The sequence below is a fragment of the Engystomops pustulosus genome, chromosome 4 (assembly GCF_040894005.1).
Source record: "Engystomops pustulosus chromosome 4, aEngPut4.maternal, whole genome shotgun sequence".
Classification (NCBI taxonomy): domain Eukaryota; kingdom Metazoa; phylum Chordata; class Amphibia; order Anura; family Leptodactylidae; genus Engystomops; species Engystomops pustulosus.
The window spans coordinates 166,472,638-166,489,145 of NC_092414.1; the positions used below are offsets into that span (position 1 = coordinate 166,472,638).

General features: G+C 41.5%; 2 protein-coding genes across 4 annotated transcripts in view; one reads left to right on the forward strand and one right to left on the reverse strand.

Moving 5' to 3' along the window:
• The window catches only part of FANCI (FA complementation group I), a 29,158-nt gene extending 25,303 nt beyond the window's left edge, over positions 1-3,855 (forward strand). For 2 of the 3 annotated variants that reach the window (XM_072148489.1, XM_072148491.1), the window contains exons 32-38: positions 69-256; positions 910-966; positions 1,060-1,119; positions 1,887-1,952; positions 2,058-2,153; positions 2,805-2,927; positions 3,109-3,855. In XM_072148489.1, the coding sequence (XP_072004590.1) occupies positions 69-256; positions 910-966; positions 1,060-1,119; positions 1,887-1,952; positions 2,058-2,153; positions 2,805-2,927; positions 3,109-3,165 (647 nt within the window). In that variant the 3' untranslated portion in view covers positions 3,166-3,855. The remainder of the gene's footprint in view (positions 1-68; positions 257-909; positions 967-1,059; positions 1,120-1,886; positions 1,953-2,057; positions 2,154-2,804; positions 2,928-3,108) is intronic. The other variant, XM_072148492.1, reaches the window with a different exon arrangement.
• The window catches only part of POLG (DNA polymerase gamma, catalytic subunit), a 31,150-nt gene continuing 17,903 nt past the window's right edge, over positions 3,262-16,508 (reverse strand). The window contains exons 15-22 of the mRNA XM_072148493.1: positions 16,366-16,483; positions 14,468-14,603; positions 10,473-10,719; positions 7,804-7,926; positions 6,301-6,466; positions 5,311-5,519; positions 3,893-4,053; positions 3,262-3,398 (exon numbers count right to left, since the gene is read on the reverse strand). Coding sequence (XP_072004594.1) covers positions 3,334-3,398; positions 3,893-4,053; positions 5,311-5,519; positions 6,301-6,466; positions 7,804-7,926; positions 10,473-10,719; positions 14,468-14,603; positions 16,366-16,483 — 1,225 coding nt within the window. The 3' untranslated portion in view covers positions 3,262-3,333. The remainder of the gene's footprint in view (positions 3,399-3,892; positions 4,054-5,310; positions 5,520-6,300; positions 6,467-7,803; positions 7,927-10,472; positions 10,720-14,467; positions 14,604-16,365; positions 16,484-16,508) is intronic.

A 16,508-nucleotide genomic window follows, 5' to 3' on the forward strand; every position in this document is an offset into this window, starting at 1 on the left:
TTTTGCCTAGACAGATTTTAAAGTTATAGATATATCGGAAACATTTGCAAAATATTGTATTTTGGCAGCAGAAGGTGACACCCAGGCTACAGATCCCAGAGAACCTGTGGAGAAGGCGATCATTCTTCAGCTTGGGACATTATTGACTGCATGTCATGAGCTGGTGCAGACAGCGCTGCCGGCAGGAAGCTGTATGGACACTTTGCTAAAAGAACTTACAAAAATGTACACAGTCTTGACATCTGTAGTGAAATATGTGAGTTACTGGAAAAATGTTAATTTTAAAACATTAATGGGTACCTATAATTAAAAAAAAGAAAATATGCAGAGAATGTTATACAGGACATATTTGTGATGTACTTTAAAGGGAACCTGTCACCACATTTTCACAAATACAGCTAGAGGCAGGTTCCTAATGAGCGCTCGTAATTATCTTAGCTTATCATCAGCAAACTGCACATATCTAACCACATAAAAATAGCATGCCTGCATGGACTTATACTCCCCTCCATGTAGGCTGCTGTGATTTTATGATATATACTTGGTGTACAGTTTTCGAATGTGAGAAGGCTAAATGACCTGCAATGATGTCACCCTGGTCACATGACATTACTGCTGCATGAAGAGAAAGCTTGGGGAGAAGCTGCTGGATGCTGCCTGAGGAGGCCATGCCCATCTCGACTCACTATAGGCAGTTAATCGGGCTCTACGGGAAGCTGCCACTAACTATTTGTGAAAAATGTGACAGGTTCCCTTTAACCGACAATTACCCTTTTATTATAGAACTGTGTAAAGTATTTAATTATAGGAATATTTCCATGTTAAAGCCATAGCTAGAAGCATTTACAACTTTCACTATAATATCCTGAGAATATCCTTTCTGACAAACCTCACTTGTTGTATGTTCAGTATTTGCAGGTTTGCACCAGTCATGCAGCAAAGATCCCAAACCGATTTGAGAAGTTGGTAGGTTCATATCAGCTTCTCACTGTTTGTCAGATCCCAATTTTATTTGTATAATTCACACAATATTGTATCTAAACCTTTCCTCATCTATAGGTAAAACTTTCTGGCTCACACCTTACACCACAGTGCTACGCCTTCATCACCTACGCACAGGTATGATTAAGGAATTAACTAGATTCTTGTTAATATGCAAAAAGAACCTGTCACCAGCATTTACCACTATACCATCAGGGTACGAGTTATCCTTTTTAGCCTTCCTTTTTATGTTAAAACATGAGTTACACACACTGGAATCATTCAGATTAGAAAATCAATTTTTTTCTGGGGCTGGGATCTGATGTAAGTGATGACTATCTTGTATGTACAGTATTGTAGAATAGATTGATGCTATATACTATAATTTGGGGACTGTAACACACCCAAGAATCGGTCATCCAAATAGGAAAAATATATTTGACACCAATTATAAATTCCCTGTTGGTCACACACAGCTCTGCTACATCCATTCACTCACACACCCTTTGCTACATACATACACAGCTCTTCTTCTTTGGTCCCATGCTGACCTATTACTGGCAGCATTAAAGAGTTTAAGGATCAGTCACTCTAGTTCCTACAGTAATACTCATATCGGGGTGACAGGGAGAGCATCGCAGAGGTTCTGCTCTCACAGAAATCGGGTGAAATGCTATGTCAGCACTTAACCCAATTTCCAGCAGACTAGTCAGGAGGGTCTGGCAGTGCTGGATCCTCTTGACCTTTGGACTATAATATGCAGGCATTTTTTAGCAACATTTTCTGAAAAAATGTCTGGTCTCAAAAATATGGTAAATGAATAAAATGATACATTTCTGTGTTAAAGCTCCATGTTTAACACCTTTCATAGTGAAATAACTCTTACTTTTTTGTGGTGTTTCTAGAGCATACAAAGTGAAAGTATGTCTGGAGAAAAGAAGAAAAAAGAGGAGGTGGCTGGAATTTCTACGGTATGATGTATCCATGTCTGGAATAGTAAAAAGGTTCATTGTAACATACTGCACAGATTGGGCATGTAAATATTTATTTACTGTAGAATTTTTTTTCCCCCATAGGCCAAAATCCTCAGAGACACCAAGCCAATCCCAAATTTAATCTTTGCTATTGAGAAATACGAGGAGCTTCTAATAAAATTATCCAAAAAGTCAAAGGTATGGCGCAAATATAAAGGGGTTGTCCCAGCAAATAATTGATATTGTGTAAAGAAATGTAACAAAATTTCCCACTATACATTCTGTATCAATTCCTCGCAGTTTTCTAGATCTCTGCTTGCTGTCTTCTATAGAAAGCTTCTATGATTATTTTCAGTGGATAGAACCCTGTCCATGGTCATGTGATATCACACTACTCTCATTACTCTGTATGGTATAAGGTCTTGTGCACCTGTGTGACATCACATGACCATGGACAGGTTTCTATCCACTGGGAGTAATCATATAAGCTTTCTATAGAAGGACAGCAAGCAGAGATCTAGAAAACCATGAGGAATTGATACAGAAAATAGTATAACTTTTCCTTAGGCTACATTCACCTGCCGGGCTTGGCATAAGTTCGCTGCGATGGAGAGGAGGAGGGGTCACCCATCCACTCTCCTTAGCGATGCACGGCGCCGGAACATGGGGAAAGATAGGACATGTCCTATCTTTTTCCCTGTGTAAGGAGTGGTACGCGGCACGTGTGTGTGTACACGCTGCTCAGTATATATATATATATATATATATATATATATATATATATATATATACTGAGCAGCGTGTACATATATATACTCCATATTTCTAACACTCTTTCTGTTATGTTAGGTCAACCTGATGCAGTACATGAAGCTCAGTACTTCCAGAGACTTTAGGATAAATGTAGCCAGTCTGGATGCAGCTCTGAAGGAAAAGGAGTCTGATGAGGAGAATGAGGCCAGCAATGAGCAGGTAAGTGCTTGTGCCGTTCTCCTTGGGATTCCTCTGTGTGTAAATCTGAACCACCCAGAACCATATGTCAACCAGATACAAATAATGGTGTCAATTTGGGGTTCAGATATGGCTTAATAGTGGTCTTTATTATTTCTAGTGATTTTTAAAAAAAATAATATTGTCTTTTCTCCATTTTCAGTCTGTATCAGAACAAAAAGAAACCCAAGAACCAAAGAAGAAAAGGAGGAAGAAGTAACTGCAAATAATCTCACAGATTTATTGAGATGAATGTTTTGGTAATGCGACACCCTCCATGGTGCAATACACATGAACTAGAACTCATTTCTACAAACATTATTTTGCTTCATGAAAGTCATGAATATATAGGAACTCCATGGGAGTTATTTGGAAGACTATAGGCGGCTCAGCTCCCTTTCTCCAAAACACCATTAGTTACTTCAAGTAACTGATAGATATCCAAGGCTTCACCTACAAAATAAAACACGATGTTAACACAGCAAATCCAGCTGGATTATAATCTGAGGTGACCGGATTAGCCATTTATAAAAGTAAAAGTTGCTGCTAAACTGTTCCATTACCCTAATGTATCAGTTATTGTAAGTTGTGAAACTGTATTTGCATTATTGAGTAAAAAGCTACAACATGATAAATAGATCATTAAGGCCATAGCTTAAATTTGGAGATTATATACTTTTTTTTTTCTTCATCATTTCGGGTACAAATTAAGTGTTACCCATGATACAGAGTTCTTTTGTCACTACAATCTTACTGCTCGTACTTTGCACTAGTTATGTGTTTGACTTTATCTTAATGGAGAAATTGCTTTGCTTGAGCAGTTTTGGGACATTTTCAGTGAACACTTTGTTGTAGAAAATGTATTATACAGATCATTATGTTGTATATTAATAAAAACCGTTAACCGTTATGCCACAGACACACTGTATTGTATACACTGTACATACCTGGGGGAATGCCGCATCCCTGCTCTACACCACCAGGGTTTGATGGAGTTTTACAATCCATGTTCACTTCTTTTCTCATACACCGATCAATGTCAACTGCACTGAAAAATGCCACCGACTGGGGCAAATCCTGCATCCCTAACTTGTAGGCGAACATACACCTGGAGTAATGAGAGAGCACACTATATGGGTTGTTGAATACATAGCTTTAGCTACTAAGATATTCTGAAAACATGAAACAAATGTTATCGGCATATTAGGCTGCTGTGTGTTTCTCCAGACATCTAAGGAAATGATGCTTTTTTTCAGTCGTGTATTTTAATACTGTATTTGGCCACTTATACAGGATTTATTTATTTTTAACCTTATGTGCATGTATGAAATATAGTGGGCTGGCAAATGATGTTACTAGCTTGCGCAAAATCTGTGGATACTAAACGTATATAAGGCAGCATATGTTGCACAACATGTTTTACTTTCCCATAGGCTTCTATGGGGTGTATAGAATGGAAATACTGGAGAAAATCCTGGTGGGCAATATAGCCATGTAATTGGATGACTGTATAGCCTATTGTACTATAGGTGGCTGTGTGAAAACAATATGGGCAGCACATAGCAATTTTAATGCATTTGTGTGACAGGGGCCTAAGGATTGTCAGATGCCAATAGTGGCTGTGGACTGGAATAGGAGCTGAGTGGCAGTAACCCATCATGCCTTCCACAGTGGGATAATGTTGTCCTCATGTCTACAAATAATATCTAATCTTATTTACAGAGTTACTTCCTTTCTGCACATTCCACAATAAGTGATGCAGAGGTTTACCGTATTTTTCGGACTATAAGCCACACAAAAAATCCTTTGATTTTCTCAGAAATCAAAGGTGCACCTTATATATGAACTGTACTTACAGACAACAGCTGCCTTGAACTGTGCTCAGGACTGCCACCTGCCGGTCTACCTCAACTGAAATGGCACCATGCACGGTAAACACATAGCAATGGCTAAATGCAGCTACCGTGTGCAAACAACACTTCTACAGGCAGCCATCCCTGTAGTCAAGAAACTGCTACGTCTGGCCTAACTATTTGCTTCACCCTACCTGTGCCACAATGGGAAACTTTAAAGGATAGGTATGTGACACCGGGCGCACTGTAGAGTACAATACACCACACCAAAATGTAAGCAGTTCCTAGCAGTGAATAGAACAGGAGTCACTGCACTCTATTCACATGGGCTGTTTGGGGGTGTCAGACACCACCCAGTGACTAGACACTTACCCCAGACCTGGAGCTGTGGGAAAACCTCCATTCCTACATGCCTTTCCAGTTCATATTTCTCAGTTACCGGACTGGTAACTGTACAGGGTTAGTAATAGCAGCTGTTACCAATAGAAAATCAAAGCTAATGAGATCCATACCTTGTCAGCAGATTAGTGACCTGGAGAGCCAATGCTGCTCGGTATCTGTCCTCACTGCGCACCAAATAGCGAACCTCGTCGTGGATGCTAATGCAGAAACGTCCATCAATGTCATACTCCTCAAAAAGCCATTTCATGGCGACTAGCATAAGGTGGAGGTAGTCCACGGCCGAACTCTGCACAACCCAGTTTACTCTACTGGTTATAAACTGTACAAGGGAAACAAGAATCACACAACTGGTAAGAATATACAAGGCCTAATGGTGGAGGAAATCCAGGGCTCTTCCCAAATGTTTCCCACTTGTTGACTGTCTGACAGATATAAGGGATATGGTGATAACAATCTGATCAGTACAGGTGCCCTGTTACCCCTGTGTAATGAAGCAACACGTCTAGGGAAAAAACAGGTGCTGATAGCTGTGCTTTGCTATTTTTAGCACTACCATAGTAGTCAGTGGAGCAGCAGGATGCATGCTTGACCTGGTAATTGCTAGAAATGTGGCCCAGCACTCAGTTTTCCAATTACAGGGGTATTCCCATATACATAATCTACATATACAAACATATACATACACACATCTTCAATAGTATGTTATTGGGGGGAAGAAAATGTACCTGTGTGCAGATAAATGTTGCCACTGTTGTCCTTGGATACAACCACCCCACACCCTGGCAGTAGTGGCCAGACATGCGCTATTGAGTTGCCCAACCACTTGTATTCAATAATCATTACCACAGGACGCTGTGGAACAAGCAGCAACTCCCAGACATTTCATATACAAAAACTTTATTTATAGGGTTGGTCATACAACAAAGGACGACCATCTCATTCCTAAGGGACAATGAGGCTACATTTATGGGATATTATCTTCACACAGTGGCATTTTTTAAATAACATCCAACTGTAATATAATAATATATATATATATGAGATGGATAAAATTAAATGGCAATGTCCAGGTCAGAATACCCCTATAAGAATGGGATTACCTCTCCTTTTACAGCTGCAGGTTCCAGCGCTCGGCTGATGCGACATCCTAGGACAGGAGTACTGGGAGAGGGATTCATCGCTATGTCCTCCAACTTGTTAAACATTTGAGACTCTGTTCCTCCAGTCCAAATCTTCCGACTTATCAAGTTCCATTTCCTTCTAGAGCTAACAAGACAAAGAAAACCTGTTTAGAGCTGAGGTCTCATACCTACAAATCTGGAAATGTATGTTAACTTGCAGATGATGGTGGAGATCGTGGTGCAGATGATGAAACTTTTCTCCTCAATGTCTTTATGATGTCGAACTTCTAAGGCCTGTCTGCTCATTGTCATACATAGTGGCCAAAAAAAAATACTTACCTTGTCTGTGTGTCAACAATTGCATAGTACCTCTCAGTGGCGTCTCGGTGAAAACTTTGGGCCAACAGCAAGCGGCCGCTATTGGCTTTTGGTGGCAGACTGTTGAATCCCAAGCACAAAGTTTGCCAGACCTCCTTCTGTGGTCCCAGGCAGCCACATTCAGCACTATTTTAAAGTGCCTGGAACTGCAGGAGTAGGGACAAGTGTGGACAGAGGAGTAAACATAGGAGCTCCTGCTCCAGGCGCTGTGATTTTACCTGTTCAGAGGACCCTGGAGGGAAGCTACAATGATTATCTGAATTTCTCCTTCTTTCTACCGTATTGGGGTCCTCAAGACGCTATTACAATCAAAGCATGTGACGGTGCAGGGAGCAATCAGTTACTGCTCAAATTGCCGTATTGACACTTTGCGAAAAATATTTGTGTTTAGTGTTTTTTTTTTGGTTGTAGTTTGGGTACTTAGTCTGTAAAAGGTTTGCCATCACTGGTATAAAGCGTAGAAGGAACGGTCTGAAGACGCAACATCACACACTAACATAGTCCAGGGATTACAGGAGGTGCCAAACTGGGCCTGAGACATGGACTGAGGAAAGTATTACTTTATTATTTTTAGACCCTCTGGGCCCATGGTATGAAAATGACCACCAGAATTTCAGAGGAATCTCCTCTACTACCACCCCCCACTATATAATATATATTCCACTTTAAGGAAATAATTGATATGCTTTGTGTAAGGAAACATTAGAAAAATTTTCCAATATACTTTCTGTATCATTTCCTCACAGTTTTCTAAATCTCTGCTTGCTTCCTGCTATCAAAAGCTTCAATGTTTACTTCCTGTGAATAGAAATCTGTCCACGGTCATGTGATGTCACACAGGTGCACGGCTCTGATTACCGTATGTGATACTAACAGCTCGTGTACCCGCCTGTCCATCACAAGGACCAGGGACATATGTCTATGCACTGGAAGTAATCATAAAAACTTTCCAAAGAAGGACAGCAAGCAGAGATCTTATCACTTTTCATTATACAAACAATATCAACAATTTGCTGAGAGTGGACAACCCCCTCTAATGTATATATGTGTATCTATATACACACACATCATATTTTAGGACAAGGTTAGAAGAAATCCTCTTACTTTGTGGATGCAAGTTTGTGGATCTTTCTCACGTCCTGTAAGCTGACAGAGTTCTCTTCTCCCCTCTCCACAGGGATCTGTAGCTGTTCTACCAGCCATTCTGCATCCTCAGACAAGATATACCTAAAAGAGTCAAAGAGGTCATTGTCACAGCTCCCTCCAGTATGGATTACTGAGGCCGAGCGCATGGGAATTAGGGAGTATTCACAGGCAAAAGGTATTCATGGAGCCACAAGATTTATCATAAGAGCTAAACTCTTCTACTAGTTCATGGGAACCAATCAGAGCTCAGCTTTCAATTTTCCACAGCCATGGGCAACTAGAACAGTTTTGGTCTCAGACAATTTTAAAAAATGTGCTGGGGGTCCGACATAAGTTTGTACATAAGGAATCCATGGAGGGGGGGGGGGGGGAATAGGGTGCAAGGGGGGCTTTATATAAAATAACCACGAGGGGGCTGCTTCGTATGAGAAACTAGGGAACAGGAGACTGTTTTAGTTTATGGATTTTTAATGCTGCCACTTAAGTTCACTGCAAAGGGGCCCACAGAGGCTCTGTTGCTTAGGGGCCCTACTGAAACCTGGAGCCAACCCTGGTCTCAGCACCAGGGCAGTGGCATCAATAAGCCAAAGTACTCACACTTACTACTTCAGAAATGGTCAATAATCAGTAATAACAAATACACTGGTATTTGTAGAGAAAAAGCACCAGACCATGCATCCACATACTATACTTTGCTCTATTTCCACTAGGCTGCATTAACAAAATGAACTCAAGGTTCTTAGTTACACTTTGATCAAATTGCATAAACCCAATAACCACTTCAAGGAGACCTCATTTTAGTGGGGTCTCTACACTAGTAAGGTACAAAACCACATGGCATCCACCACCGCCGCAACACAGCGCCAGCACCCACACTAGCAGGCATAGCCCCCATGGCTCCAGGTCCTGGGATCCCACCAGCATCACACCACAAAAACAGTGGATGCCATGCAGTACCGCACCATGCAAACAGGTATAAATTATCACCATTCCATGTGGGCTCAGACACATGTTCACATGGTGCGGTATTGCATGGCGTCTGCTGTATCTGTGGTGCGGTGCTGGTGGAGACCCGGGGTAAGTGGGTTTATACACTTTGATCAAAATGTAACTAAGAACCTCGAGTTTGTTTTATTGTTATTGCAGCCTAGTGGCAATAGATCACTATGATGTGTGGATGTGGGGTCCAGGTCTTCCTCTCTCCAAGTGGTGATACTGTAGTAAATGGTAACCCCAGACTCGCTCACACTTATATAATCCTATCTTGTTCAATTTGTTCAGGAATTGTATTTCAATAAATAAGCTTCATGATCTGGTGTCATGAGTGGTCTTCCTGACATATGTTTAGTACATGTCCCGGAAAGGTCTGTGGCTGCGGGCTTACACATGGATGAATCTTTATCTATTCAGGAATGTGGTGTAGGACCTTGCAGCTTTCACACATTTGTAGAAGTAAGGGCCTTAGATTGATGCACTATAAAATATATGACTAATGTTTTCAAACTTCAAATCAAGAAACAATTTTCAGAATTTTATTTAATTTTCGAGCTGGAGTCAGTACATATTTACCAACTCTGATTCAAGACAAAACTAGGACTCCAGCTCCAGGGCCTTCCTCAGCTTTCTGTGTAGAGGTCACCTCACAGGACAGTAGTGAACTGCTATGAATGACGCGTCATAAGAAAAGAGCCGAATGGTAGAAGATTGGACAAATCACATTCAGAATTCTGCAGTATACAGTTTTTTGAAAGAAGAAGTGGACGACCTCTTTAAAGAGTTCCTGTCAGGCAAATTAACCCCCTAAACAAAATCTATTTTCATAAACTGCCATTAGAGAGCATTGCCTCTATCCCTTCATTGTCCCTCTACATGCCTGTAAACCTAAGCAATGAGGTCCTAAAGCTGTATGCAAATGACCTGTGAGATGTCCACTGAGTCATTATCATATTCAAGCTGTCCACTCTATTCATGAGTGGGAGGCACAACCACACCCCCAGTACTTGACTGACAGCCTGTATAATGGTGTGAAGTAGAATGGTGTAATGGCTTCTCCATGTGCTGCCTGGTGCTGGCTCCTGCAGCCTGTGTGTATGAGATACTCCTATACACATGACTGACAGCCTGTATAATGGTGTGATGTAAAATGGTGTAATGGCTCCTCCATGTGCTTCCTGGTGCTGGCGCCCCCTGTAGCCCGTGTGTGTATAGGAGAGATACAACAGCTCCAGGCAGCCATGTTATAGCAGAACATGTCAGGTGCTTGTGTAGCTGATGTCTGTGTCTCTGTGTATTAGGAGGATGCAACATGTCAGCAGATACAGCATAGACACCAGCAATGCTTTACTATACATTACACACAGACATGAGCAGGGAGAGGGGAGGGGGAACATCACTTATATATTAATGATTATAAAATCACCTTTTCTTTATTGTTTGAATTGACTAGATAAAGGCTGTGATGGGATCCTTGTGACAAAGACCTGATGACAGGTGTCCTTTAAGCCACTGCAGGGAGGAACACAAGCGGAAAGCAGGTGCACTGTACAATACTGCCATTTGCTTGTAACAATATTGTCCGAAACACACTGGGAACTGCAGGGAGTATAATAGTACATAACGTTACCCACCTCCTGACCCCCTTGGTCACTGCATACATCTGCTTGGCTTTCTCCGCTGCCTCCTCTTGGGTGAGCCGATGGTTAAACTGCATCAGAAGCCGCTCAGCGAAAGGCTGCCCTGCTCCATAGATGCGTCCGTAATTGAAGACTTTCGCATGTTCTCTACTTATTCCTACTGTAGAGGCCGTCTTACTGTGCAGGTCCGTGCCAGTGCTCTTCTTACCCTGTAACGTCATCCAGCCAAAGGCCGTACAGCCTGGAAACAAAGAACTAAAGTTACCAGGGCTGACAGTTCATTGTATCAGTATACAGGCATAGTGGTATAGAGCAGGAGGAGCAGATCTCTACATCTATGGGGAGAGATTCAGGATAATGTGAGTATTGAATGAAACAAAATTTACCATTTGATTTGATGCATTATGAGGCAAACATACCTTGACAATGCTGTAGCATCACTGATGCAGATACATATCTTGTTTAATGCCTGAACTGTCCAGACAGGACTAATCAACCCGAACTGGATGACTCATACACAGCAGCAGGGGAATGGTGCAGTGATTGATTACTTCTGCTTGTCAGGGACAACAAAGTGATGACATAGTCTTGGCTTATGCTGGGCAGGACAAGGCATAATTAGGGTAAGAGGCGAAGTGCCGGGGCCGTCACAGAAGAGACAGAGCCTCATTATCATAATTTAACCAAGATATCATCCTGCATCAGTGTAGCTACAGCATTCTCAAGCTATGCATCAAATCAAATGGTAGATTTCCTCTGAATGCCTTCTATGTTCAGTGCCTTAGGAGACTCCTGGAATTGTAAAAGTAGTACTTGAATGGAAGTTACATGCCACAGCCCAAGGACAAGAGAGCTGACCATCCCGGAATAAAGCAGACATGTTCTGATATATGGCAATCCTTCTATTAAGCATGGCCGGCGCTATGGGTAGGTAAAGTGGGCAATTGTCAGGGGAGTATCTCTTCTTTCAAATGAATCTTGAATTGTGTTTCTAGGTGCCAGGGATCCAGAGATATTCAAGTTTAAAGTGAGAATATCAGGTGCCATTTTTATATATAAAAATCACTCCCAACGGCAGTTTAACAGTTAATATCTCCGTTTCCCTGACACTTAGAAACACTATAGATTCATATAAAAGAGGAGACTCTCTTCTTTCATAGGAAAAAAGAAGTGAGGTTCTATGTGTCACAGAGCCAGAGATACAGCCCTCTGTACCCAACTCCAGATTATTAGCCGGCAGCTACAGGGAGAATTTGCTGCACACAGGAGCTGCTGCACCTCACAGATAATGGAAATATTCTCTTTATATGTTACTATATTTTGAGAAGAAATAATCAACTAATATTCATGTTTTTAGCCCTCTCGTATCCAGATCTATATAAGAACACACTTTCTCTCTTATTGCCTTTTATTTCGTGATAGTTTTTTTTTTGGCGAAAATTGACTGATAAGATGAACATTCGATCCTCTTCGCCTAATGTCGCTATTATAAATTAACACCGCGACCAGAACATGTCTATAAAGTTATATGTAACATCAAACACACACATGTTCTGGAATAAAGTTTTTATTTCACACCATCCTCCGTTATGTACAACTATGTTATGACGTTCTCACTCTCATTCTTATGAAGCGCAGAGGGTTCTGTTATTGTCCAGCTAATACATTGGCGCACATCTAAACGTGACTTTTATTATCTCATTAGCTGGTTTATGGATATATAGTTATTTATTTGGGTTACCATTGTGTAAGGGAACATATAATGATAGATCTGTGTGATACTCAGTGCAATTTTCTGCAATAATAGTTTGGTGTCCCCTGTGGATTTAACATTCCCTTTGCTGCATTTATACACATGTGGGGTATGTATAATCTCCTCACATCTTACTGTTTAAGGAAAGTATATTTTCTTTATATATCATATATACTCGAGTATAAACCGACCCGAGTATAAGCCAAGGTCCCTAATTTTATCACAAAAAACTGGGAAAACCTATTGACTCGAGTATAAGCCGAGGGTGGGAAATGCATTGGTCACAGCCCCCCCAGATAGCCAGCCGCCCCCAGTAGTATATAGCCAGCAGCACCCTGTAGTATAAAGACTGCCCCCAGTAGTATACAGCCAGCAGCTATATGTAGCCTGTCAGCCCCTGCCCCAATATGTAGCCTGTCAGCCCCTGCCCAAGTATTTAGCCACCAGCCCCTGCCCAAGTATTTAGCCATCAGCCCCTGCCCAAGTATTTAGCCACCAGCCTCTGTGCCCTCTTGGAGCCGGATCCCCGGCCGGTTATGGAGCCGGATCCCCGGCCGGTTATGGAGCCGGATCCCCGGCCGGTTATGGAGCCGGATCCCCGGCCGGTTATGGAGCCGGATCCCTGGACAGTTGATTAAAAAAAAAAAAATCTAAACTCACCTTTCCGCCGCCGACATCACAGTGTGTGCTGGCTGCCGGCGCATACAATACGATTGCGGCGGCTGAAGTCAGTGACTGCGACATTGCATGGACCTGGCGCCGCAGCTAGAGGGATCGCATAGAAGAACTGCGGGGGCCGCAAGAAAGGTGAGTTAAGATTTTTTTTTTTTAGTTGGCTTTTTGACTCAAGTATAAGCCGAGTTTGTGGTTTTCAGCACATTTTTTGTGCTGAAAAACTCGGCTTATACTCGAGTATATACGGATTTGTACATATTTTAGAGGAAATTATGAATGTTAATTGCCTAATGAATCGCCTGGTTGTCTGCTTTCAAAATTATATAGGTTTTATGGCGGCTTTACTTTTTATTCTGTTTTATTGCTATATTTTACAGGTTTTGACTGTCTTAAAATTTGTAGGTGAAAAGCAGATATTTAGTTATTTCAGTTTTAGTCATATTATGTGGCCTTATTTATGTGAACATATCAACATGGGACATTTGTGAATTGTACACATGTCCATCTATTACATTTAGGAGATGTGAAGGTAAATATTTTCAGTTTGGATCACATTATTTGCCATCAAAGTAACATTTTAAGTATTTTTATAACATGTTTCAGTTTGAATCAAAGTTGCATGAAGGCACCTATGTCTATAAACTCTTTAATGCAATTTTGAAAATGGGGCAAGTGTCTGTTTGCTGTAATTTCGATTTTATTTTTAATACCCCTTGGTTGAATTCCCAGGTGAAGATGCTTATCATCTATCTCCTGTCTATATATCTATCATCTATCTGTCTACTTATCTATCTATTATAATCTGACCATTTATATATCTCGCTTTTTATCTATTTATTAATCAATGTTCTACTGTATTTATCACTCATATCTATCTACTGTATATATCATCTACTTTATAGTTCTACATCTAGAAATCTCTATCATTTTTCATATTTATCTTCTATCATAATAATTATAAATAATAATTCCTTTATTTATATAGCGCACACAGATTACACAGTGCTGCACAGAGCTTGCCAGATCAGTCCCTGTCCCCTATTCAACCTACCAGTAATTTTTTGGAGTGTGGGAGGAAACTGGAGGACCCAGAGGAAACCCACGCAAACACAGAGAGAACATACAAACTCTATGCAGATGTTGACCGGCGCTGCGAGGCTGTAGTGTTAACCACTGAGCCACAGTGCTGCCCATCAATCTCCCTATCATCTATCTCCTATACAATTCGCCAATATTACAGGTTGTTTTACCATACTAAAGGGAGCCTCTTGCTGGTCATAAAATAGTTTAATTTTGGGCCCCACTTTTAGTTTTGCCCAGGGCCCCACTTTGTCTAGAACCGGCCCTGCTATTAAGGGTATAACATTAGAAATAAAATCAATATCCATGGTGGGGATACAAAGCAGAGGATCAGATGACAAGCACAAGATTACGTGACACCATAGGAAGGAATGGAGAATGAATGGAGAGCCCCTACAAACCACTACCTATGCAAGAGAAGCTTTTAATAACAAAGGCCAAAAGTGTTGATACTTTTACAGTAAAATCTTCACATCATTACCATGAATTCCAGCAAAGTGTGCTTCTCCAAGGATTGCAGCTATCCAGAGCTCCTGGGAGTCTACATCTGCGCCAACCATATGGTATCCTGGAGGGGTCTGAACCATAGCCTTCAGCTCACTGCCAATGCGGTCAGTCTAGCAGAGGAAGGAAGCACAGATTACCATTCACACATAACTGCACGCCTTGTTTGCTCCCTAGTGGCCCCATTTAACACCCCCAGTACATGAGCCCGATTCCATCTGCAGTGGAATTGACAAAAAAAATAAATAAAAGGGAACTAACTACATTTTCTTACAGGCTTGGTTTTTAAAGGGAACCTGTCAGTAGAAAGCTAGATTTTAGAGATGACAGGTTCCAATAGACACTGTGCATTCTATATATTAGTCATTATCACATCTTTGTGGTCTGTTGTTCGTGAACTATGTGCTGGTAAAGTGTAGCTGGCTCCCTGTCAACAGGTCCGGCTCAAGTCACGGGGGTGCAACATTTCAAAAAGCAACATTTGTTGTCTAATTAACATAGTAGCTCCCCTCTGCCCCCCCGCTCATCAATATTCAAGCCTTCACCCACCTCCTTCTGCCCAACCCTCCATTTATGACATGGCCCACCGCACAGGAATCCTTGCGCCTGCCTGGTGAGCCTTGCACCCCCGTCATGCGCAGTGATCTGTGAGGCGGCTCACAGTGCGTGCGTCTAACTAGCCAGAGCGGAGGTACCCAAACTATGTGGAGAGTTTCCATACCTCCGCTCTGCCTAGCTATATGCAAATGATGTTTTCATTGATACCATTTTAAGAGATGTACAACCTTTTCACCACTTTTATTTAAAATTTTCATGTGTGGAAAAATGGCGAAAAAGTGGCAATTTGGGATGTGGAATCATTATTTTTATACTTTAATAAACCAGGAATTAACCAATGTGGGTATATCTGCTGTGTTTGGGGTATTTTTTATGTATATGAGTGTTTAAGAGAAAGGATAGTTCATTTAAACTGGTAAACCTATGGCACGGGTGCCACGAATGGAAATTAGAGCCCTTTCTGTGGACTCCCAGGGCATCGCCACAACACAGAATTTGCCAGACAGGACTCCTGCTGTCCCAGGGAGCCCAGGATGTGCTGTGCTCAGTGCTATTTTAAGTGACACATTTTTGGCTGCCTGGGAATACAGGAGGAGCAGAGCTGGATTTTCCCTGTAGCTCCTGCTCTGGGTCTGACTATTATAGCTACAATAATAATCCAAGTTTCTCCTGTAGTTCTCAAATTCTCCTGTACTTGTGTCCTCAGGACGCTGCTATGATTGAAAGCTGTAACAGAGCAAGAAGCAATAAGTTACTGCTTAAATTGCCATGCTGGCACCTTGAGATAATTAAGTAGATTTTAGATTTAGTTTGGGTTCTCAGTCTCTAAAAGGTTTGCAAAACCTGCCCTAGGATATTTGCCCTGGGGGGTCTGATCACTCATACAATATAATGCTATAAAATTTACTGTTTATGGCTAATAGACTGCTTTCCCATTACATTACCTACAAGCTCTCTCCATATAAACTTAACAACACTGTAACATATTGGTACCTCGTGTCATTAAACAAAAATTATAAATATTTAAATTCTGGAATAAGCCTTCTAGTGGTTACAACTATAGACCAAAATAATTCCTGCAGAGCTTACTGTATGTTGCCCAAAGGGGACCAGGCAGGGCTGTGTGCGGCTCTATAAACCACCCCACTGGCGCCTGTAGTGTGGTTCAGTCGAGGCGAGAGGTACACCTCGGCTTTATTGTGCATGTGCCCCAGGTCTGCTTCATGTACTATTCTGCACGTGCTAGTAGTAGCAGTGGGTCAGATAAGATAAAGTCATCTCTATAATTCACTCTACATGTAATGTCCAGTTTCTTACCCGTGCATTGCTGGCAGTCAGCCAGGTCGGCTCCACTGCTCTGCGGGTGATGGTCCCAGCCGAGACCACCTGAGGAAGAATAGCGCCATACTTCTGCTCTTCATCAAAATCAGGATTCCTGCAAGAAACAAATTATTTTATTG